Source organism: Aquila chrysaetos, chromosome Z, assembly GCF_900496995.4.
Source record: "Aquila chrysaetos chrysaetos chromosome Z, bAquChr1.4, whole genome shotgun sequence".
NCBI classification, from domain to species: Eukaryota; Metazoa; Chordata; class Aves; order Accipitriformes; family Accipitridae; genus Aquila; species Aquila chrysaetos.
In genome coordinates, this window is record NC_044030.1 from 38,639,450 (window position 1) to 38,664,963 (window position 25,514).

At 40.1% G+C, this 25,514-nt stretch overlaps 1 protein-coding gene across 1 annotated transcript in view; it reads left to right on the forward strand.

Annotated features, from left to right (window-relative positions):
• Positions 1-25,514, forward strand: part of SHC3 (SHC adaptor protein 3) — a 62,973-nt gene that overhangs the window by 23,069 nt on the left and 14,390 nt on the right. The window contains 5 exon segments of the mRNA XM_030005231.2: positions 10,547-10,610; positions 13,313-13,432; positions 16,573-16,626; positions 20,896-20,947; positions 25,058-25,184. Coding sequence (XP_029861091.1) covers positions 10,547-10,610; positions 13,313-13,432; positions 16,573-16,626; positions 20,896-20,947; positions 25,058-25,184 — 417 coding nt within the window.

Here is a 25,514-nt window from a genome sequence, read left to right on the forward strand (position 1 = left end):
TTTTTAGGTGATTTTTGAATCAGGATCTAGCATCTTAATCTGCATTTCATTAACTCACCTGGCTCTAGAAATCCTCATGTCTTAAGTTTTAAGTACCCACATGTTTTGACATGTAGCATTTCACATACTAGCCTATTCTTTATTAAGAAAATATTATGAAGGAATTATTAAAATTCACATTTGCTGATTAACTTGCTCGTGTGCATTAAGAAACATAACATAGGCCTTAAGGTATGCACTGAATTAATAAGGCTGATGTTCTGATGTTACAGGCACCAATTCCCTTTTAAGAAGACACCCGGCACCAAATGGTCTGTGCAGCCCTTTGATTACAAATAAAATAAAAGCACCTGAAAGTTACATTTGTGTCTACTATGTCATACATTTATATTTAGGTATGTCCATTGCTGATTTCTCTGCAGCCTGCCACCAGTAAGAAAACTGTCCATGTAATGTCATGGCTGGTGATGGAGTGTGACTGAGACTTGGGTCTGTAGATCTAGTAATGTTAACTGTGCCTGCTCCAGCTGAGGAACCTAGAACCACAGCTGAAGTAAAAGTTTCTCTGTGCGTTGGGCTGTGTAAACTTCTTTGTGCTGTTTCCCACAACTGGAGAAACACATGTCAAGGCAGTTCTGATCCCTTTCTGACCCATAACTTTATAAATTGATGCTACTGCATGCTTCACAGATGTTTAATCTGTTATTTTTTCCAAGACCTTGCAAAACCAGTCATAGGAGAAAGTGATCTGTCTTGGGCCAATATGACTTCTGGTATTACGTGGTATTTACTAAGTATGATTAAAAAACAGAAAAGATGAGCCAAGTTACCTGATTTAGTGTGGAAGTCTGGATGCATCTCTTCCTAATAAACACACATCGTGCTTGACACATACAAAGCACTCCCTTTCTAGCACTGCGTCACATCCCTGTCCCTGCGTGCTTTCTTACCTTTGCTTTTTCTCCACATTGCAGAGCTCAAACATAGGAAGTTAGCCATTAGAAATCCTACATTTGCCTTATTTCTGTCTTCCAGTTATTGCATATGTCATTTTACCTTTCTGCTAGCCTTGAGAAGGAACAAAACCCCAAAGTAAGATGAGCAGCACCAATTCCTAGAAGAAAAATCTTCTGTGGCTCAGTCATGGGAGGGAGAGATGTGTAGTCTCTGGCTCTGCTGCAAACTTTGGGCGTTATTTTGGAGAAACCATTAGCCCCAGTCACAGACAACTGTGGTTAAATGAATTAGTGCTTGTAAAGGGCACTTAAATTGTTGGGTGAACATTTAGAAATTACTTAAAAATTGGGCTAAGATTTCCAGTTATCTAGTGAATTAGACACCCATTTTAAATAAGTAAATGGGAAAAGTTGTCCAGATATTTTGCATGGCTTTGAAAATCACAGCTGTTATAATTAATACATTAGGAAAGCATATACATAATTGTGTATGTATGGACCAGTCTGACAAATGAAGAACTGTGACTTCAACTCCAGGAACTGGATTGAAGCCCCAGCGTAAACAATTTGGCCAGTGGTCTTTCCTTCCTTGTTAGTCATGTGAAAAATCAACCCGTGCCATCTAACGCAGTTGTACCTGGCCTATAATTTGTTTTTGGTTTGCTTTTTCACTTTTTGTAAATTAAAATGCTAAAACTTGCAGCAATACATTTATCTTCATGTGAAAGCAGTGAGCAAGCACTTTCACTTGTCATACTCCTCATCAGATCTTAACAGTCTTGGTGGTGCCTGACAAAAGGTATTGTTCACCTAATTTTGGATCTGATTTGAGGAAAAATGAACAGCTATGTACAATTTATAACAGATTTTCCCCTTTGTCATTACACATTTGAAGTCTCAAGATTCTTTCACTACAGGAGAAGTAGGAGAACTAGAGTAGTATTAATCAGCTGTACTGTATTTATTCTTTTCTGTAATGAATGTAATGTCATGTGAATTCTTGAGCAAATAAATGGATGTGCAAGCCAAGGGTCAGCAGTTATGCATAATGATAAATAAAAGCCAGATGAATCCACATGTTGCATCATTAATTATCCAGTGATAATTCTTGTAACACTTGTGAAGTCAAGATCACTTTCTTGGGCAGCAAGACGAACAGAAGCATTTCATTTTCAACGTAGTGGAGGAACAGGAGGACTAGCAGGCGAGACTACTGAGCTAACTGCAGGTGACAAGTGGTCCTAAGTTCTTCTGAAACCTACCATCATCGTCACAGAAAGGGGCCACTCTTAAACTTGTGTGGCCAGGCCCTTTGTGCCCTCAGGCTGTTTATTAAAAAAAATTAAATAAATCAGGTAAAATTATTTTGCAACACGTGCAGTGTTTGCAGTTCGTATAGTATGTTTGTGTGCTTATTGTTAAATCTGTTATAGTGTAGTGAGTCTTCACTACTGTGTTGTATGCATGAGTATAGTTATGCACTGGTTTGAATTAGAATAATGTTGCATGCACTGTTTGTCCTACAGCAGTGTCTGGACTAAAAGGCTGCATGTTCCTTGGTATTTAATTGAATGCAATCAGTTTACTGCACGCAGCTTCAGAAAGTCACACCTCCTCATGCTGAGTAAAACATTATACTGCATGCTGTGTTAATAGCAAGTAGATCAGAGGACTGAAATATTTTGTATCAGCAGTGGACCTGAATCCAGACTCTGATCCCAATCCTCTCCATGAACTCTGTCGGGCTGAACAATTTGAATGAGATTCCTCTCCAGATTTGGGGCCTGAACTTTATTAATCTTGAAAACCAAATCCATTTACGTCAATATCCCAAGCTTCTGGAGGGGAGATGATGGAAATCCAGATTTTAGAGCTGGGTTTGAGTCCAGTGCTGAACAGTATGAATGAAGTTCAGTTGATGCAGTGTTTCTTTCAACCACATCTGTATTCTTTGCAGAATTTCACTGTCAGCAAGCATCACTTAAAAAAGGATGGAAGACATTGAAAAGGAAGAATGTTTCCCCTGTGATTTTTGAAGGCGGATAGGTAATGTGTTATCTGCAGTGAATTCTGTATTCAGTCTCCTCCTTAATGTGCTTTCTTGCTTGGGAGGTCAGTGTGGTTCACCCCTGCTTTCTGCTGTATGGACTCTGGATGTGGAGTAGTGCTTAGGGGATGGCAGAACACGCATACCCACACCGCTATCTGGATACGCAGCTGTATGCAGGAAGGGGTGTGAACAAGAATCCTCTTTCCTTGTGCACAGTTACTTCAGGGCCAAAGCTCTGGGAAGCATGAGGTGCTGACTACTACTCAGTTCAGCAGGAAGCAGAATTCTCGAAAGTGAGTGGGGACATCCTTATAATTCATACAGCACACCTCTAAGTGGGGCAATGAAAGCTATAGTGCCTGATACTGTCAGAGAATAATTTACATTTGCTAGTTTAGCTATCATTAGCACTGAAATGGGTTAGAATAAATAGGGTTTTGTATGCTTAACATTGAAATCTTTCACTTCAATGTAGTATTAGTGGGGAAATTGTTAGCTAGTATTTGGATTAATTCAACTAATATATGGTAATGCAGAGCCTGAGTGCGAGTAGTTAATTGAGCTTCCTCATTCCACTTGCCTTTGTGAGAAAGCAAAGAGCCTCTCAGGGGGAGGGGAAGGTGGAGAGCTGAAAGCCAAATGGTCAGGGAAGCAGTTACGGGTATAGCTGTACCCTGCGTTTTCAGAAAGCTGGTGACTCCACGTGGTTCTGCAGAAGCAGAAGGACCAAGGCAGAGTGGTCTTAACAGTTTTAAATGCAAATTGCAATGCAAAGTTAGCAACTGCCTAGCACCTTGGAAACAGAGATGCTCTCAAGTTCTTCTGCTAATAGCACCTAGCCGCTTGATGACACAGAGAAAATAAAGAATTTGAGTGTCTTTCTTATGTCCAGCCACACCAGACAGTTCATCACCACTGGACAGTCCTTTTTGGCAAATACAGCTTGTATATTTATAAAATGTCATATATCTTACGGTGTTATTCAAAAGGGCAGTGTTAGAACTTTAATCCTCTAATAAAAAAGAGGTTTTGTAAGATACCTATCTCCAAAGTCCTTTTTTGGGCATGAAGCCAATTAGGGGTTACAGAAAAATATTTGTTAGACTGAATTTTTTCATTTTACTTTTGTAAGGTTTCCTATGCCTTCCTTTGAAATACCTGCTATGGGCTACTCTGAGAGAGAAGATGCTATAGTAAATGACCTGAGGTTGGACCGAGTTTGGAGGTTACTATGATCCTGATTTAGCAACAGAAGACAGTTTTCATTTCTCTCTCTCCATCTCCCTGACCACTACTAGGATAAACAGCTAGAGACCAGGCTGAGAGGAAAATACCGTGAAGGTCACAAAAGAAGTTAAAGGATTGAGCTACCTGACAGATCTAAACCTTCAAGTACATTTTTCTTTAGTTTTTTGGTATCATTGACCTTGTTCTTGACAAATGGAGGGTTGTGCAGAAGGAAGGCTTTTGTAGGTGTGCATTCAACACCAAGGTTTTGTATACCCCCATTTTATGTTCATAAAAGCTGTAACCAGTTTCTTAAGAGGTTTCCTCTTCGAAAGGTACCCCAAATTTTGGACCAAGATTGTCAGAGTCTAAGTTATGGTTAACTGCAGATATATATGACTGTGTTCTCAGTAGTGGAGGAGCGGCTGTATGCCTCTGTGGCATTGCCTGTTGGGGCATACATTTGCCATAGCTGTAAGGAAAAAATGTGTATGTTTGCTCCAGTTTTGCCAAGCACAAATGTGACTGTCTGTGCGTGCAGAGTGAAGAGATGCATCTAAATAAGATGTGGTACTGGATAATCACTCTACTTTTCTAAAAATAAGACCATTGTTCAAGACTACTGTATTAGAAGTCATCATCAAGATCAGGTAGATTTCTCTGTTACTGATGAATGAAACAGAGTTTCTGAAACTTGCTTGCATGTTATAAAAGAAGGTACAGATTGTACTGAACTTGCAAATATTCCTTAAAGTTAGATGATCTATAAATACTGAGAACAGAGCTGTCATTGAGCATAGTAATGGATGAAAAGTTTCTTTGGCAGTAAAAGCAAGAGTCCTCTCAAGTGCTTTGACTTTTGTTAGCAGATTGATGTAGGTCTCACACTGAAGTTGTAGGAGCGTAAGAATAACAACCATTGGATAGATTGCATACTACATACCTAATAGCATGTGGTACTCTATGTCTAACAGTTGTCAAAGCCAACTCTTATACTGTATAAAGTTTATTCAATAAACCAAAAATGAAGTTGGCCAGCTTCCTTTCATTTTCTGCTTGTAGATTTTCTACATGTGAAAAAACTCTGCTTCAAGAAACAAAAGGAGGAACGGAGGAGAAGAAAAGGAGGAATCATCATCTCCTTGCTCCATGAGTGACAACAGCTTGCGTGCCACATCTGCTGATGTCACCTTATTCCACAAACCTTTTCTTCCAGGCTTTCTGTCACTTGTACCGTCAGGACAGGCTTCGCTTCTCTCAGGCTGGTGTGACAAATGGCATCGCTGGGTCTCTGCGCCCCTTCCTGGGGGGGCTCTCCTGCAGGGGTACTCCCTGCACGGTACTCTGAATTCGTGGCAGTAGGTGCATCCACGCCACGCAGTTGCCTCCCCTTTCTGTCCATACTCTATGTTCTGTTTTCCTCAGCTACTTCTCCAGCCCTACATCTTCCAGACATGGTCAATTTACCAGTTGACGTTTAAAATTCCATAAACAGTAATATACTGGCTTAGTCTTCAGAGCCAGCGAATATCCCCCGTGCTACTTCAGACAGCACACGCACATTTTGACTGTTTTGCAAATGAACAAGTAATATTTCAATTATTAAATGTATTTCTAAAAATGTATTTTTGGTCTCTGTTTTTTTTATTTTTATATTCAGTGTAGACTTTGTTTCTCCTCAGCAAATACTGGTACAACACTTGGCAATGATTTATAAATTATTAAAAAAAATGGCAGGACTATAATACTGTTAAGAAATAACTGGGAGCCTTGTGTACAATTCTTCTAGACAGTCATGCTTTCATTTAAAAAAATCCATCTTTTGGTGTCTGTTTTTTTAACCTGTGCTTTGGACGTGGCAAAGATAAACTTGGGAACTGTAGGATACTAGAAGACATTAACAAGAGAATATTGGTAGGTTTTAAGTCTTCTCATACAAAACATTTCAGGCTAAAAACTAGTCACAGTTTCTCATCTCAGTATTTGAGATGGCTATACTTTTTCCAAATATGTTGAGAAAATCTGTGCAATTTGTATGTGCTGTCATTTTCCTGAAATATGAGTTCCAGAATTCTGTTTTTTAATCAATTAAATCATATTAATTAAAAACAGCAACAACAAAACCTAGCATCACAGCCAAAAAAATCTTTGAAACCACAAGAAGGGAGGGTATTTTCATGTGATGGTGTTTCATAGAGGAACAGATTTGAGCTTCCTGAGTGGGCTACTTTATATAACAGTCAGAGTAAAATATGACTAAAGCTATGAAAAATATCAGGGCATTAGCCTTTTTAATGGAACAAAATGGCAATGTAAAATGTCTTTTTTTCTATCTCAGAGAGGTGTCAAGTCACTTTAAAGCAGAATAGGTCAGCCTCAGAAAATGCATGTTGGTAATTTTTCACTGGATACATTTGCGTGCTGAAATTATATTCAAGATACACAACATGTTTTGTGCCAAGAAAATGACTCCACAGTATGACCATCTGCAAAGCAGAAAATACTCTTGGACAGATTTGGAACTCAGCATGTGGTCCCTACTGCAGACAGTGCAGTAGCTAATTTTACAAGAGATCAAGATAACTCTACACTGGTATTTATCTGAGCCTAGCTAATGAAACAGCATGTGGCTTAGAAAGGTGTAATATGTGTCTGTGTCGAATAACTTTCTTATTGGAAAGGAAGCAAATGTAGTCACATCTAACTTTTCCAAACTCTGTGCAATTGTTTAGCCATGCAGGTATGTCCAGAACTTCTGCTTTTGCCTTCCTTAGACAAGCATTTGCACGCACAAGTCAGGAAATGACACTCTCAACCTAGCAGCAGTATCTGTTTCTGGGCTTGATTTGTGGCTCAGGTGTTGTGCTGCAGAGGCATTTGCAAATTTGATTTGCTGCAAAAAAAGCTTACATCTGCCCTGTGTGCCTGGCAGTTCAAGCTAGAAAGAAGTCTTTAGGATGTCTTTGCCGCATCACCAGCCTATTTGTGTAAAGACCCCTCCAAAAATGATCTAGAATATTCTGAACAGAGAGATCCGGGAACCTTCCCCCAGAAAAAGTGCATGTCAGCATGGTGGCAGATACTCAACCATCCTTTTTCTTCTTGTTTTCATCAGATACTTCTTCAAGACTCCCTAACTTCCAGGTGGGAAAAGAACTGTGCCTTTTGTTGCAGGTACAAAAAGAGTTGCTGCCAGGTCACTCTGACCTTGCCTAGGCAGAATTGCTCTATGAATATCTTTTCTGAAGTTCGCAACATTTTCACCAAAAGCATTGGTAACTTAAACCCTCCAGTTGCTTGAGTACATTTAGTATTCACAGACTTTCAAAAACCAAAGTTAAAAGAATTGTCAAGTTCAAGTTCAGATGTCCTGCCTCATCTGACATGTATTCAACAAGCTGTCACCTTTCTCAGGTCCTTCCCCCCACTTCCAGTCTTTCTGCAGACTTTGGGAACACCGACTTCAGTAACACTTGAGATATTTTGCTAAAAGGAAGACAGGTAGTTGGAAAATCTATAGCACTTTGTTACTGAGTGAGAGGATGTATATCCTAGCTTTTCAGCTGCTTGGTTCTTTCACCGCTCTGCCGAAGCAGGGCATACGAACAGCAACGCAGGCAGCCTTGCCAGCTCTCAGCCCTGGGCTTCAGCCTTTTCAGCGGGTGCATTTCCTCTCCTACGCTCAAGTGGCAGTTTTGATCAACAAGGTCCTTGAGTTAGATGGGTCTATTAAGTAACATGCTTTATGTCTGATTGTCAGGAGCTGGCAGGCAGAAGAGGTAGTAGCAAAACCACTACAAATTCCAGCCCTGCACCAGAAAAATAACAAGCTTATTAATGTTTTTTTGCCAGGTGCGGTGGGCTAAAAATTCCCTTTTCTTCCTCCCTGCTCCGTGTTGCTGCTAGAGAGAGAAGATGGTGGAGGCAAACAGGAAGAGAAAGGAGTTAGAGGTGAATTTATCCCTCACAGTTTGTATCTCTGAAACACAAATCCCTTTTGTGAGAGGCAAAATCTATGAGGGGTCTCAACGCGCTAATCAGACCACTGAAAGAGACAAAGAGGATGAAGTGCTGATGACGCTTCTGTGTCAGCACCTTGCAGCCAAAATGCCCAGAAAGCTCAGACACACCTGGTGAAGCAAGAGGCATGGGTTGGAAAGACAGTGGTGGGCTGGGGACTGCCACAGGCCTGGACTTCCCACCCCATTGCCTCCAAGGGATTTGGTTCAGTACAAGAAAGAGATGGGAAACCACAGGTTTGAGCCCAGTAGCAAGGCTGAGGAGGTGGCTCTGTCTAACATCATGTCTGTTTGCTTTTCCTGAGTCAAAGAAAAGCATTTTTGGTGAAGAAGAAGAAGAATATTACTTTTTCCTGATTACATTTTCAGGAGTAACCTATGTCTCAGTATCGTGATGATCACTGTGTGTGATGCTTGCTGTGCTGTATTTCTAAGATGCATCAGGGCTGCTCTTTTAAACCAACCGATTTTTACTTGCTCTGTAAGAAAAGTTATTAGCTACTTTTAACTATAACACTTGTTTGGAGTCAAAGCAGCATTGTAGTAAATGTGGGAACTAAATGCAAGCGCTGAACTGTGAAATGGAGCGCGGTTGTGGCTGTGATGGTCTGAGGGCATATGCAAGGCAGGGTTTGTAGCAAGAGGTGATTTTATTAAATGAGCAGATGTAGTTGGGGAACAAAAAAAGAAAAAGACAAGCTGTGGAACAAACAAGCTCTCCTTTAGACCTGAAGAAAGGATTGTGTGCCTGAAAGCTTTTTTGACTATCTTTTGCTGTAAATCTCACGCTTCTTCAGAATGACATGACTTTAAACCTGCTGCAAGGCCTGTTCCACCCTGACAACCACCCACCCTCAAAAAATAATAAATTAATACAATTCTTTCAGGTGGTTCAAACTTTGGATTGGGCCTTAGGTAAAAGCACCCAAGGCATAACTATATAGTTATTACTGATTGCAACCGGATAAATCTGTGACATTTACTGAGCCATTATATGTTGAATGCTGATACGTATATGACATTTCTCTCCTGACTCACTTGTTGATCCTGTGAATTCACCTAATGCGCAGTTGAAATATCATCCTGCACATGGCATAAAATTAAAACAATTTATGTTTTTATCAAGGTGATGTTTTTAGGTTTTGATTATTTTGACTGTTCTTTAGCTTGTGGTTCATTGTCTCCCATTCTGTTTATTTTTTTGCATAAAATACATGTTATCTGCATGTTTTTAGGTCTAAATATAATGTGCTGTTAGTCTCAATCCATATTTAAAGCAGTTAAACCAGGTTAGGAGCCGTCTTCACTGCTATGGGTGCAACGGTTCTGTGTTACAGTATCAACAGGACAGGTCTGTTACAGCTGTGTAGCTAATGGTCACAGGAGGGTCTCTGTGTGCATGGGAGCAAATTCTAAATACCGACCAGACTGACTATTCAGATAATAAGTTGTTAAATACTGAAAGGATCCATAAAATTTGTTTGTAGCAGTATGATTTCAAGAGTTTTTGTAGTATACGGTTACTGTCCTATGAGAGAGAATGCATTCAAATTCATTTTCAACATGCATTTCTTTCATTCAACTTAAGTGCGATGGGAAGAATGAAAGCAATATTAGAAAACTGAAGCAAAGTGTTAATGGCATTAATTTTTCTTACAATATACAACACAGAGCCACAAATAGATTATTCAGATCATATTGAACAAATATAAATTAAAATTTTTTACATCACATGTATTGTATACAACATGCATATTACCAGGAATATTTTAGGGTTCTGGTATTACCTAAAGCCAGGTGGTTTTGCTCTGACTGGAAAAGTGCATAGTATAGTAGTGAGAAAAAAATGATAGATACTACCCTTTACATTAACAGAAACATTTAAAAAAAAGGTGTAAAGCAATGTTGATTAAAGACATGTCTTATGATCAGATTCCTCATGGCTTAATAAGGTACAAAAATGAGACTTGGAAGAAGGTATTAAGAAATATATTCTAATTTACAGTAAGAAAAGGTCTTTTTAATAGTGTGAGAAAACATTTTTATCCTTTGTAGTTCTCAAGATACTCTTCCTTACACTAACATTGACTATTTACTATCTTCTGCTTCACACTGAAATAATCTAAGTTTGAATGGCACCTGTTTTAGCCTTGAGAAGAGAGCTAACTGACCTGCTAACTATCCTTACTTGTGAACAGAAATATGGTATGAAGCTGTTCTCTCCCAGTGCATTTTGAGTATAATGAAGAAACCCACACATACAATTGCCATAAAGCTTTTTTCTGTCTCTTCAGGGAAGCTATCAGTCGTGTTTGTGAAGCCATGCCTGGTGCCAAAGGAGCCTTCAAGAAACGAAAGGTATTTTTCTTTTCTTGTAGTGCAGTTGACAGTATTTTCTTAGTTCAACACAGATGAGACCAGGCACAGCAGGCAGGTGACTTTAAGGCAGCTTTGAGAATTGCAGATCATTAATCATTTAAAGTATTGGTTGTTTTCACCCGCTGTATGTTGCTTCTTGCCCTTTTGGTCAGGATCTGCTTTTATAGGCATCTAGAAGTATGAGTACATCTAGGAAAAAGATTGTGGCTTGCCTTTATGTTCCTACTGTAGAAACCCCCTCTTCCTTTTCTTTCTCTTGTAGATTGCAGGCAGAAGGCTTAAAACAAACAAAAAGGGATGCCTTTTCATAAAATGCATGAGTACATTGTGGAAATAGGTGCAGGAAGCTATTGCAGAAGCCAAAAATATATTGTAGTTCTGAAAGTGATTAGATCTGTTCTTGGAGCATAGCTCTACTGGTGACATTTAATGAGTTTGGAAATGCCTGACTTCTGGAAATGGAGAGAACATACCAGGTGATCCTCTGCTTCCTATGCTCTTTCCATAATCACCTGTGGCCAATGCTCAGTGGCCAGCACTGATGGTGGGTCCAGTGGGTGTTGGCCTGACAGGGTTATTACCATGCTTTTATTCTTATTTTTGTGGTAGGAGTTAGGATCTGCAGGCAAGGAGTGGAGGAAGCCTTGGCTCGGCTCCTGTACTCATGGCTCTCAACAGTCTTGCACTGCCTGCTCTTCCAGGGGCCTGCTAGCAAAGCTGGGGTTTAATGCTAACTCTAAGGGAAGGAGCACAGAAAGCAGTTCATTCTAGCCCTTATATGCGTTGTTAGGTGCAGGAGGAGAAAGGCAGGTGAAGGAAAAGGTCTGTCTGCTTCCCCAGCTGCTGCACCATCTAGGCAGGATCCCAGCAGAAAGGGATGGGATGAAATGCCACTTGTCTGCAACGGAGAATCTTCCCCTGATAAAAAAAGGCATATGTGACAACATATGTCACAGAGTAATTGGAAATTGTTGCAGAAATTAAGGTTGTGGTTTCCCCACCACTATACCAAATTCATCTCATTGGCATTTCTAAGTTCTCTGGCTTTTGTTTTTAAACTTGAAAGTAAAGTGGAAAATATCTTTTTCCTTGGAAAGCAAAATGATGGAAAGTATCATTGGAAAAGAAGGTTAAACAGAGTCCCAGGTGCCTAGTGAGACACCTTGCTGTATTACTGGGTTTAGAAGCAATGTTACTTATCAACTATTGAAAAGAAATAGTGTTTTTAAAATAAGTGTACTGGCTAAGAACAAAACTTGCCCAGCAACAGAATTTCAGATAAATGTTAAAGACAGGTATCTTTTGCCAGCCTGTACTTTCACCATGTTTTTGCCACTAGTAGCTTATGGATTTGGTTAAGGTGACATGTACTTCTTTAGGGCAAGTTTTCATGCTTTACCCATGCTGTGGGCAGGTGATCGTTAGGCATGAGCTGGGAGTCACAAAGGTTTAAGGAAGGAAGAGAAGCAAGCAAGAATATTCAAAAGGACTTGTTTTAAATAGAAATTAATAAAGTACTAGCTCTGTAACATGACAAACTTAAAATATTGCAGCCCAAATGTTACATATGAGCAGTATGTAGGTAGCGTGTTTTTAATCAATTAAACAGAAGGAAAAGAAGTTAAAACTGAATATATGTAAGCTTTAAGGAGTTAAGAAGCACAACTGTCTCCATCCTGCTAGGGACAATACTTTCCAAGCTTCCAGGCAGCTTAGGACAAATGCAAATACAGTGGCAGAAGAACACTGCGTCCAGTCACGGCTTTGCTTTCATATCCTAATGACCAGCATAAATATTCACCAGTGCAAGTACAGCAAGTGGAAGGACTTGGTCTGTTATTGCTGGGCACCCTGATTTTCTACAGGCTGTGGTTACCTGAATCAGGCTGCTGCCATGCAGCTGTGTGGTTCCCTGTAGCTGTCAAAGGTGAGAAGTTTGTAAATTTTGCTTTGGCAGCATAACTTGCATTGCTACAAAACCTTCTAACATCTAGTAAAAGGCCTACAAAAGTTATCAATATTATTACATCCCCTTTATTACATTGCAACACTTTGTACTTATTCTCTGAGTTAGGAGTAATCTTTAGCTGCATGTTGTGCCCCAGCATATAGAGGTTTTACCCTGTGTCTGGGCTTTTATGTACTGCTGAGAAGTTTACAAGCATAATGACACTGTGTATCCCCTGTTGTGAGCATCCCATCACTGGAGTCCCGCTTTCCATGTGGGAAGGGGGTAGAGCAGTCAGTAGATGCAGAGCAAACAACAGATTTCTCTTCATGAGTTGAAGCTGTTTTTACAGAACAGGAACATGCCATTTTAAGATACTGACCTAAGGCATTCATCTTAGTCTGCTCACTTGGTCCCTTGGTGAAGATGAGACTTTGCCATCTCACAGACTCCCTATTTTGTTAGGTCAAAAGTGGATGAATACCTGCCTAGCTGCTGCTATTATTATTATTATTATCATCATCATCATCATCATCATTATCATTATTATCAGTAGTAGTAGTAGTATAAATGAAAAATTATCTCCAGAGGAAAACAGCTGTTGCAATGAAATGATCTTTGAAAAGTCAGCAACTTTTTAGAAACCTTTAAGATAACAGCTAATCCTGCATACAATGAAGATCATCCCAATTAAACAGAGAACAAAAATGTGCTTTTTCCCCCCATCTCACAGCCACCAAGCAAAGTTCTTTCTAGCATCTTGGGAAAGAGCAATCTTCAGTTTGCAGGAATGAGCATAATGCTGAATATCTCCACCACCAGCTTAAACCTAATGACTCCTGATACAAAACAGGTGAGTGTAACTGCCATATTAATTTGTGAGGCTTTTGATGAACAGCCTACTGCACAATTATTTGTTGTCTGCCAAAATACTGAGTTGCTCAAAGTTACTATTCCTCAGTAATGACTACAAAATGATGGAAAACAGGATATAAAGCATAGTAAGAGTCATTGTTTATTCCTGTATTCAACACAGCTTTGAATGAATTATTTTCTTCTTGCCATGTTTCAGGGTAGCTTGGTTTTGCTCTTAAAAGACCTACGACATGAAATGGCATTTTCTGGTTGTGGGAGTTCTTGTTGGGTACAACTACAAACTTTCAAAGTGTTAAGGGATGCATTTGGAGTAAGTAACTACAGGACTGAATATGCATCCCGAATTTTGTTGTCGTTCTTACTATTTAGAGCCTTAAAGGGCAATCTATTCCTGAGGCACTGCTAAAAATACAGCCTCAGGGATTTTGCAGTGCAATGAAATGCCAGTCTTATGGAGACACAAGGCAGCCTTTTTCAAGCAGCCCATTTTTTCTTCTTCATTGTGCTGAAGGTACAGACAGACTTCAGGGAATCACTGCAGTGGATTGTGGGTGATGTATGAGATGAGAAAAATCCTTGCTCAGGGTATATATAAAGAGAAAGTAGACAGACATGCCTAGTTACTGCTGTGCTCTTTGCTGTGAGGCACATACTGTGTTAGGGCATGCAACCTTCTGCCCAGATACAGCTAAAGAGAAAAAAAATAAATTCCTGCTTTCCTTAGGAGCCTCAGGATTAAAGAATAAGAAAGAATACATACATTGTCTATTCAAAAGCTTGCTGTTTATTATTATGTTTTCATTGATTTATCTTCATTCTTATGCTTATTTAGAAAATATCATAATCTTCTGCAGTGAGCACTGAGACTGTGGGAGCAGCATTATGGCTGGTTGCAGCAGTTTGGAGCCGTATATGAAATATACACAGCAGTGTTTTTCATAAGGACAGTTGCCCCAAGTCAGAAGCATAGGAACTTGATGTTAATTAGATCTACTATGAAAGTGCCAAACCCTGAAAGTCGCCTTGTCTTCAGCTGATGTCATGGTAGAAATGGAGTTAAACTGATTTATCCCAGGGAAGAATCCTCCCCAGATATTTTGCCTTTTCTCTGAGTTGACAAAACTGTTTATCTTCCTCTCACATCATTCTTTTTGAGATAGACTTGGTTTGGGTGCTGCAGGCGTAGGAAATGTCTGGTTTCTCAGAGATCCCCAGTCTGCCTATGGTCTCCATTGTTCCTGGTTTGTGCTAAGCATTTGATTTGAAAGGAAGCATGGCCCAACAGTTTTGTCCTTTGAGGCCCCACCCAGGAAGATGGCGGTAAACTTCTGTAATAGCCTCTTCTTCTCAGAGGAGCTGGAAGGAAAGGAAAGACAAGACAGTGTTGTTGGCCCTTGGGGCAGCAAGAGAGCAATTGCATGGATCCCTGCACAGCAGTTTTGTGAATATGTTAAGCAGGCATGGGTGGAAGATAATTTTCTTTTGTTTTGTTTAGTTTATTTATTTAAAACGCAGATTTAGATAGACTGAAATGTGTCTAAACTATGTGCCGACATTAGTGAATTGTTTCATTTTAAGCAATGCAAGGCATTGGTAATTTGCTATGCCTTGTTTCAGTATTTGGGGGGGAATACCCCTACCTCAAACTAAACTAAAATGTTTAGCAGTGGAATTAAAAAAAAACAACAAAAGTGTCTGACTTGAACTGATGGTTTCAAGCACTTTTCAGTTTTCTTAACATTTGGAAAAATAAGTTTTGAGGCAATCTGAAATATTTTTTGTTTTTTATGATGCTGAACTGAAAGAGTGGGTTATTTGCACAATTTGAGATAGTGACAATATTAAATGTGTAACAAATCTTCACTAGTTCATCTCTGTTGTTAGGATCACTTCTTCTTTATGGGAAAAAGAGAAGGAAATCCTCCCTGATGAGTAAAGGAATGATGGTTCACCACTGAACACTTAAAAATTAACCACATCTTCAGAGGCTGCTGTGGGACAAGCAGGAGTATTGAAAATGAAGCAGTCTTTACATGAAAGAAGCACTGCAAATAGTTGTCAACTCTCTCTGACTTAGTGAAGCAGCAAGATCCAGGGAAATTCATGTTGGGCTTTTTTCTTTCTAAGGGAGATAGGAAAGTTCAGGTCTTTAAGATGCACGATGGGGAAAACAGCGCAGAGAATATCTTTTTAGCCTCATTTTTTTCCAAAATGGTTTTCTGAAATATCTGGTACCCTCTCCAAAGTGAGCAATTAAGATCCAAATGACTATTATCACTTGCTCTGAGGCACTAAATAAGGGGCCTGTCCTGTACCAGACAAATTCGTTGGCATGGTTTCTGTGACTCAAATGATCAAGTGAAATTTTCTTTCAAATGACCTTTTCTTTCTCGGTTGTAACATGATTTCATTATTAAAAGATTTCATAAGTTAAATCTCAGAATAGCAATGGAGCAGAGCTGTTCTCCTTGTGTTAGAGGTTCATGACAATTTGTCTCTTCCCAGAGAAATATCATATTAGTTCAAATTGTACATAAGCAAATTGAATTTCAAATGCCCTGGAGTATGCCTGAGATTTTGCCCACAATGCCACATTGCAGCTAGGCTCAAAATTCTGTTTGCATATTGCAAACATGTTGGTGTTTGAAACATAAAATGACACAGTAGGTATTGAAAGCAATATTAGGATCCTTAGCTGGTGTGCGGATTGGCATGATTTCATTGATTCCACCAGAGTGGCATCAGCAGAAAAGTATTTTGATGAATAGGACCCTTTGCTCTGTTCATCACTATCTGTAATAAAGAAAGTGAGCTTTAGCAGATTAAAATTTCTCCAAAGATACTGTACGACAGATCTATATGATTTACTGGAGTTCTGAGCACATATAGCAATTTTGCTGTGTCCTGCTAGGTTTTAAAGAACACGAGAATAGATACATTCATCCTTAAGTTTGTTTATATTATCATGCTACTCTTTGCACTTCTTGTAGGTGAAATGCAGAGGTCATTTTGATCTTGGCTTTGGATTTTCACCCCTATACAAACCAAAAAAGAAATCAAAAGGGTAAACTGTAAGAAAACCTACTGACTCACACTTATTCTTTCTGATCCTTACAGATCATAGCGAATCACCATATGCAGTCTATTTCCTTTGCATCTGGAGGTGATCCGGTAAGCATTTCTTTAAAGCTTTCCCCCACATAGATATTGCTTTATGAGGACTGTGTGACAAAATTTATTGCACAGCTTACTGAAAGAAAAATATAAGCGCAATAGCTCCTGTTTCTTGTTTCATAAATTCTTCTTGATTGTTGCCATCAAACTCTTCTTGAGGGAAACGACTGACAAGCAGTCATAAATCCTCCTCTTTGAATGACTGAAACAAAAAGTATCAAAGGGCTGTGAGCATTCATATAATAACTGATAAGCAGGGCTCTGTTTTTCAGAGTAATGTAGTACAGTCATATGGGTATCGTGTGAATTGTTGTCCTGATTGTTTTTTATTTTGTACTTTTTACAGTAATAGACTATGTTGCAGTTATATTTATAGCAATGCATGCATTTATTTTTTTTCTTTTTATCTTTAAGTCTGCATTGAGAAGACTGTGCTAAATACTGCCTTCAGATATATTCGCTACACTCAATGCAGCCTGAAGACTGGCTTTCAGGAAAAGCCCAGATCTTTCCTTCTTGTTTTGCAAAGCTTTCAGATACACCTACACATTTGGTTCATTTAGATCAAAGGGCAGAGTCCTGCTTGTGCTTTTCCCTGTTTTTATAAGCAGTCCATCCAGAGGCATGTTAAATGTGCTTAAAAAGTATTTGTCACCCAGGAAGCAATGGGAGAATTGTAAAACAGGGACATTGCTCACCTCTTACCTTAGAGGTTTGAAAGCTTTTAAGCCTAGATTAATTGAATGAGTCTGCCTTTTCCTCCATCATACGATTATCTGTCATTTATCAGTCGTGTACTACAGGTAAGGCAATTTCTAGCCTACTTTGTGAGTTAGTTCTCCCAGTTCAGCTGTGTTAGGTTGAAGATCCTTGGCACTCCATTTCAGTATCCTCAGAAAACATAAAGGCAAACTTCAGTCTTAGTATAGCTGTGCTGAGCTCAGTTCAGTTCCGGAAAGGAAGAGGACACCGTATCATAATAATTTGGGGAACAAAAAATGGATCAACAGCAGCTTTGAAATAGAACAGATTGCAATGGATGCTGTAAATGAACAATTCCTGAAGTGGGCAGAAGAGTGATTAGCACAGTTCCCTGCCTCCGTAAGAAGATTCTTCGCTCTCCATCTGCCATCCCAAATGCTAAGTCCTGGAAACACCATTGCACACTGCCCACTGATAGAGTGATTTACCAGGAAAGAGGAGAGGAGCAGCAGTAGAGATTGGATTTGGAGTAAACAAGCTCTTCCAAATGTTTTAGAGAGATAAAAATCATGCTACTGAGTCAGTGAGCTACCAGAGAAATAAAATTGTATGATGTAAGGGAGCCTGCAAGAGACAGTGAAATTGTAAAGTTGCATTCCCAATAAGACTGCTGCATGATGATCTTATTCTGGGGATGGAGAGGGTAGGTATGAGTATCTAATGATATTCTACAGGCTTGTCTCAGTGGGTTAGTATCTGACACAATTTTAAATCAAAAGCTTGCTCATAAAGCAGGTGGTTCCTTTGTCCTGCGTGCACACGGAAGAAGACAAGATGCAAGGATATGATTTAAGGCACAACTTTATTAACACATCTTAGGGTCATCCAGACATAACTTTCATCAGCCCTTAATGATTTCCATTTGGTGGAGGACTGCTACCACCAAACCATATCCCCCAAACACAGCTGGGCACCAGCTGATTTTTTTTAAATCACATGAGATTTAAAATGGAGGGAGAAAGGCCATACTGAACTAGGAACCCAGATCTATGCCCATGTTTCTTCAGGAAATACTTCCCTTATTTTGAATTTTGAAATTTGGTTTATTTAGAAGTGAGACTGCCCCCCCCCCTTCTCACCGCATCCACTTTTCTGCTCTGGATATCTGCCACACATTAGCGCCAGCAATTAGCTTTGCAAATTTCCTCCCACTCCCTAAGTGTTAATTACCTTCATCATTCAAAATATATCTACTGGAGAAGTGTTCCACAGTCTTGGAGAACAGCTTGAATACCATATATATTTTTGCAATATTCCCCTTTGCAATGAGTCAGACAGTTTCTGGCTGTGTCAGTACATGGGAGCTTAAAAATCTCTCCGCCAAATCCTTTTACCCACCATTTCAGAATAATTTTTAGTTCACTTCCAAGTCTGTGTTCTGGATCTGCTTTAGCTCTCTTCAGCCCCTCCTTATGATACACTAAACAATTTTCATCCATAGTCATTTCAGGTGGCTGTTTCCAGGCTGCTAGACAAGACATCTGTTTTTGAAGATGCCTGCTGAAATTTCAGAGAGGCAGATCTCATAGGGTCTAATAAGGCAGTTCTCTCAGAGGTTCCTGAAGGCAGTAGTTTTTCAGTTTCAGCCCTGCCTCCAAATTGTAGCACCACAATGCTATTTCTTTGAGGTGAAAATTATAGCTTATTCATACTTGTCTTCAGTCCTTGAATATCAGGGACCACTTTGCTGCATCAGCCCAGCCCTATATAGCCTTTTGATGGGAGTCTTCTAATTTAGTGGAATGTGAAATGTGCCTACCTTAGGTCCTTAATGGTTTGTCATAGCTTGAATCTGAGAGCTTTAAATGAAATAAAGAGTTGGTGGTTCCAGTCTCTCACACCCACGCTAGCTATGAGACAGATACTTACTCAGGCATAAATGTATCCATTACCTATGTCTGTACTAGTAAATAAAATTATCTGTGGCCTGTTTTCTGGCCCTGAAACTAAATAGCACAGTGCAATTTGCCTCCACACATTCATTCTCTTCCCTCCCAGTGGTCTCTTGGAATTGATGCCCAGCATGTGCTAGTGCCTCAGAGAGTTTCAGAGCATGGCGTGGCAAACCAGCATAGCCAGACAAGGGAGAGTAGCAACAATTAAACAGTATGGACAACTGTGGGACAACTCTCAGGCCTTTACCTTGGCTCTGTTTTATTTGCTACTATAGACATACCCACTTTTCTTGTCCCCTTACTTGTTGATATGCATCATTACTTCCACTCAAGTCATTGCCCAGACACTATGTCACTGGGTGCTTAAGAAATTACTGGACAAAATGCTAGCGCTATTCTTCTCTGCTCTGCTTTTTTTACAGACCAGCCTCAGCTGTGTCTGAGTGCCTTCCAATAGTGCATTAAGTGATATGGCTACACATCTGTCACCAGAACCGTGAATGTGCTTCATTGTTTCCCTTGCCCTCTCCTTAGGAGGGAAATTGCATAGACATGCAGCACAGTGATTTGTTTTGGGTGGGTCATGGTGGTGTGTGCTTACACTAGAGAAAGCTAAGCTAAAGAAGCCTGTTCTTTAACTGAAGATTGATGTTTGTTATGACATTGGATCTTGACGTAATTGTCAGTGGTCTTGGATCAGTCACCTGGAAAGGCTTTGGGTAGATCTATGCAGCCATCTGTAGTGTATCCTATATACACTTCAGTTAGGTTTAGCTATACCTGACTAGCCAGTCATGTCAGGAAATATCAGATCTAACCAGATGTGACTTCATGATCACATCAAGGATATATGGCATTTTCCGGGTGTGCCAGCAGGCCTCACGTTTCCTGGAAGCACTGGCCTTTCTGTTTCATCTGCACAGTGATAAACATCTGAACTGCTTGTGCACAGGAGCGTGAGGGTGGCAGGAGAGCAAGCAAAAAATCCAGAAAGAAGATGTCAGCCTGCTCTTGCCAGAAAATCCACCTGGCATGTGGCAATGGGGATGGCTGGGAGCAGCCCATGGGCTGGGGGAGAGTGTCCTGGGATGCTGCTTGTCACAGCCAAGCAGTGGCTGAGCACCTCTGTGCTGTATGGCATTGTAGTCAGTGAAGTAAACACACCTGCTTGTCACGCATGAATAAATGCTATTGCTCAGTATTTCTGGGGAGCAGGGCTGTTACTCTTTCTGCCACAGAACCAGTTGATTATTCATGTTCTGAACCAAAATCTCTGGGTAGTTTGAAGATGAGGACTTGTAATTCTACTCTCTTCTAAATGAGGCCTGATCCAAATCCTACTAAATTTGTTTAACTGATTTTCAAAGCCCTTGGAAGAGATTTTTAAGTTTTGCTGGAATAGATCACACTCTGGAGAAAGCAAAGGGGTGGGATCAGTACCAAAATCCACACATATTTCTATGGGGTTTAACTAGTATACAACTGTAGAGCAAAACATGTAATTTGAAGGTCTACCCACAGGAATGTGCACACTCTGGACTGTGATCTTTTGCTATGATCAGGGCAAAGATTTTTTGTGTTCACTGTAGATATCTTAATTTTTTGACAGGATACAGCTGACTATGTTGCATATGTAGCTAAGGATCCTGTTAATCGGAGAGGTAAGTGAGAAATATCTATTTGGAATCTTTTTTCCTTTGAGAAACATGAATTGTTCATGGTATAATTCAGTGGATTCCCCCCCCCCCCCCCCCCCCCGAAAGAAATACATGCAGCCCAATAAAAAGATTGCCTTTGATAAAGTCATGGAAAGATTGTGTAGCAATAAGGAGCAGCCATGCACAAGTTGCTTCTCAAACTTGGAACAGGTCTTGCCTGTAGTTCATCTCCAAATATCACTTTGATTCTCTTAATCTCTTAAATCAAATGCTTGCCTTACTTGGCTGTGTGAGCTTCTAGGCAGCAGCTAACTCTCACCTACACCCAATCACTATACAAGAACTAAGCAGTCCTCTGCTTAAGTCCTCCGATGAGGTGGCTGAATCTGTTAGGTCTTCTCAGTACATGCCTAATTCTTCCTGGCAGAATCAGATTCTTTACCAAATAGTGAGATTTCGAGCCAGCTTGCTGGAGGCTGTAATCCTCTTTCTCAGTGAAGTTTTATTCAAGGTTGTATTGCTTTGTGAGTGACCAGTCAGGAACAGGGAAACTCTTGTTGCTTGTCTTCAAAGACTAAGATCCAGTTCAGATTTTCAAAAATAAATCATAAAAAGTGTAAATTACGATCTGGAATAAGAGGTACAGAAAACATTTCTGCTTGTAATGCAGAAAGCATCACTAGGTCTTAATGCTAGGCACAAAGTATTGTATAATGTACCTGAGAATCTATTTATTATTCATAGATTCATAGAGGAAAAAGGACTAGCTCCAAAAAAAGACTCAAGCAGTTCCAACAGGATTTCTGCAGAATTCAGACACTTTAACTCCAAAGTGCCAACCCTGCAAACCCTGAGCTGCCACCTTACCATGGCCACAACTAATTCTGTATTTTGTCATCTTTAATGGTTTTAGATACCTCAGCAATCTGCTGTGTCCATGTGCAGAGATCTCCAGACTCGAGAGCGTTACCTTATAAACAATACCCGCACTAAACATACTAATATGCTGAATATTAGTGAAACACCTAGAAGGCTTATGGGGAGTAGGAGATAGGGAGATAGTCCAGTTCTTTACCATGCTAGTTATGTTCCAAAATAATGTGTCCCCCATTAGAAAGGCTCTGGCATCAGACTGCAGCCTGTATGGTGCAGAGCTGCTGTCCACCCTACCTGCTTCAGCAGTATCTTTCTGCTAAACCGGAGACTGATTTAGTTTTTCTGAGAGATCTCAGTGGCAATGTAGTGGACCAGCATCACAGACCAGACTTTTGCACTGTAGGGTTTGGAGGAGACCTGTGCTCTGTTTCCTGTTCCTGTGTGAGTGGATTTTACATAAAAACTGTTTCAAGGACTATGTTCCTTATATTTAAAATGAATGTATTTAGCCTTAGCTTCCTGTTGCTGTTCTTGTTGAGTTAGTCTATCCTACATCCAGAAGTCATCTAAGCAGCTGGTACTGTCTTCTTGTGGTGTATTTAAGCATTTTCTTTAGGAAAAGTTTGACAAAGTGAACTCTGTAGGTGTTCAGCTGCAGTGCACGTCCTCCATCCTTCAGATAATTTCTGTTCTTCCTTCTTCTGCATTGCTTTAAAAAGGGTAGATGACGCCTGTTATTGTTTGGAGTAATCTAGTATTAATGTCAGCAATCTCTAACAGAGGCTGCACCTTCCTTGTCATTAGCTAGTTTCTCATAAGGCCTTTTTGCTGCAGTGAAGCACTATTATCTCACGTGAAATTCTTTCACGCTGTGATCTTTAAGCCTTCTGTGTTACAGCTTTCCATGGGAGCTTTCCCCAGTTGTGTGTGTACATCAGTGGTTTGCAGATCAGTGACTTTGTAAGTGACCAGTATTAAGCCACTTTTTTTTTGAAAGGTCTAGTTTACCAAGGGATCTGGATTGCTGTCTTTCACCATCACTGGCCATTCTGTCAGTCTTTGTGTTATCTGCAAGTTACTTTAGAACTGAGTTTGAATTTACTTCTGTATCTAGTAAAAATATTACTCTTGCTGTTACTGACACTAGCACCGATGCTGTAGCTTTCAATTGCATATTAGACTCATTTCTTCTCAAGGATGGAAAAGCTCTTTTCATGCTTTATATTCTGGATCTAGCAAGCTGCAGGCTGCCTGTCTTCTGCTGTAACATTCACAAGAAATCATCTCTGTGTGAGCCAAACCTTCTCATCCTTTTACAAGAAGCACATCTCCTACCTGCTGAAAGTCCATTCACGTATCCAAGGAAACAGGTTACTCATTATGTCACCTACTGAAACTACTTAATGACTCATACTTCATTTCAGCTCCAGACAGGTTTAGCAGTGAGCAATATAGCCTCTTTAAATCCCCATTCTAGTTATAGAGTGCAAAAATTATAGCTTTGTTTGGCCTAACTGCTTTTCGTCCATGTTCATGGAGATAAGTCTGCACCTTATCTGGGGGCTGATTGTTCACTGCCACCAGCAATGGTGCAGAAGGGGTAAACAGCAAAGATCCTACTGCTAGCCAGGGGTGTCTGCCTCTGTCTTTGAACACATGGAGGTCCTGTTTTTGGCTGCCAAATCCACTTTCAACATGCAGCTAAGGACATTTCCTCTGAATCAGGCATTGCCTCAGCATGCTGGTCGGCACAGCAGATGCTGTAAGGTGAGAAGAGAGCATCACTGGATCTGTTTAGCAGGGCAGCACTGTGACCGGTGCCATCTCATGCTGCGCGAGGTGCTGCTCCTGCTGACAGAGAGACAGCTTGGAGCCCTGATCATTCTATACCTGCATCACTGCAGGTTTCTTGCTCTTTATTGTGGCCTCTTCAGAAGTCTGTCCAGCAGATCAGCCTCTGAGAAGTCATTGTTAAACCTTCTTAGTCTCCCTATATTGCTTTAACTAAAATTATGTCAGACAAATGTAATGACCAACCCTTTTTTGTAGGACACTGGCATCCAAAACACTTGATTCCACTGAGCTGGACACTGGCCATATACTAAAATGCAATTTTTCAGCTAAAGAATTTATATTCAGGTTAATAAAGCAGTCAGGGGTGATAGAAATTAGTAACTTTGAACAAGGTCCCACTGTACTGCAGCAGGACTTGGAGAAGAACCAGGGTTTCAAATTCAATCCAGGCTCTAGCCAGTAGGCCATGTGCTTGTCCAGCACTGAGTATGGAAAATGAACTTGTCTGGGCCTTTCTGAATATCAGTGAGGTGTTGTTCATTCAGATCTTTAGCTTTCAGCTCTTAACACCTATCTATGTTCCTGCAGTGTTAGGTGAAATCTGCATGAGTTTGCCTGTTTATGTTGTCATATAAGATGATACCTCTGAGCTACTCTCTTATTTAAAACCAGGACAGATTTGGCTGCTTAGACAGGTGATAAAGGTTTCTCGGTCTCCCATAGGAAGAGAGCTTGTATTGCCAGTCTCCCTCCTTACTGCCTCTGTCACAATGGGTTCAGAAAGATGGCACATGGGGGAATGCTGGAGTTAACCAGGGTCCTGGCTATGTGCTCCCCAGTGATCCCGCAGTTTGCTGGAAGTGTCTCCATATAGATAAGCAGGAAAAGGTACCAGCCTCTGTATTACTGGAATCAGGTCAGGGCCTGGGATCTAGGAAGTAGCCTAGTTACTGTTCCTCCCTTAGCCTGTGATTTGGGAAATTATGGAAACTCAAAGTGAACAGCTTGCAAACTTGGGATGATTAGACATAAAACTGAAGTGGTAATAAAATTGAGGAAAGCAAAGAAAGCTTTTTTGTTGCTACCATTTACTAATATTTTTGTAATTTCATTTTAAAGCTTATAATTCTCATATAATCTATTGCATTCTGGTAATAACAAGTGAAATTTTATGAGATTTCCTGTCTTTATGGACTTGTTAAAATTGTGGAACTGATTTGTGGTCTTGCCTATTGCAGTTACACACTGGAGAAATTTTATTTAGCCTTTAAAAAGACCCCGTTGCCTGAAATTCACTGTGCCAGAATTGGGTTTTATTGAAACGTGCACACCATGAATAGGGCAACTATGCCTGACATGTAGGTGTTTTGTCATAGGTCAGTGCATCCCACCATAACATAAACAAAGATTTGCATGTGGATATGTCAAATCTTTTTCGTTTAGCTTGTCATGTACTGGAATGCCATGATGGCCTGGCCCAGGATGTCATCAGCACCATAGGGCAAGCATTCGAGCTTCGATTTAAGCAATACTTGCGATGCCCCTCTAAGATACCTACTTTCCATGATAGGTGAGTACGATTGCAGAATACTGCTAAAGGATCTTTGTTAGCTTTGTATTTACTTAATAAAATGTGCTGTGGACAAAGGATGGACAAGATTTAAATACTTTAAAAAGATTTCTGCTAAATTAGCAAAGCAACGTTTGCCTAATGAATATGAAAGAAGCACAGTCATTTTAAAGGAATGGGCTAAACATGGATTTCACAGTGAATTTATTGAAATGATCATGTGTTTTCTGTTGTAGTTAGTAGGCAGAGTTGTATGGCTGAGAAAGGATGTTATTTGTGGCATTTCCTCATTGTTACTGTCATAGCAGCTCTGTCAATTTAGATGAAGTA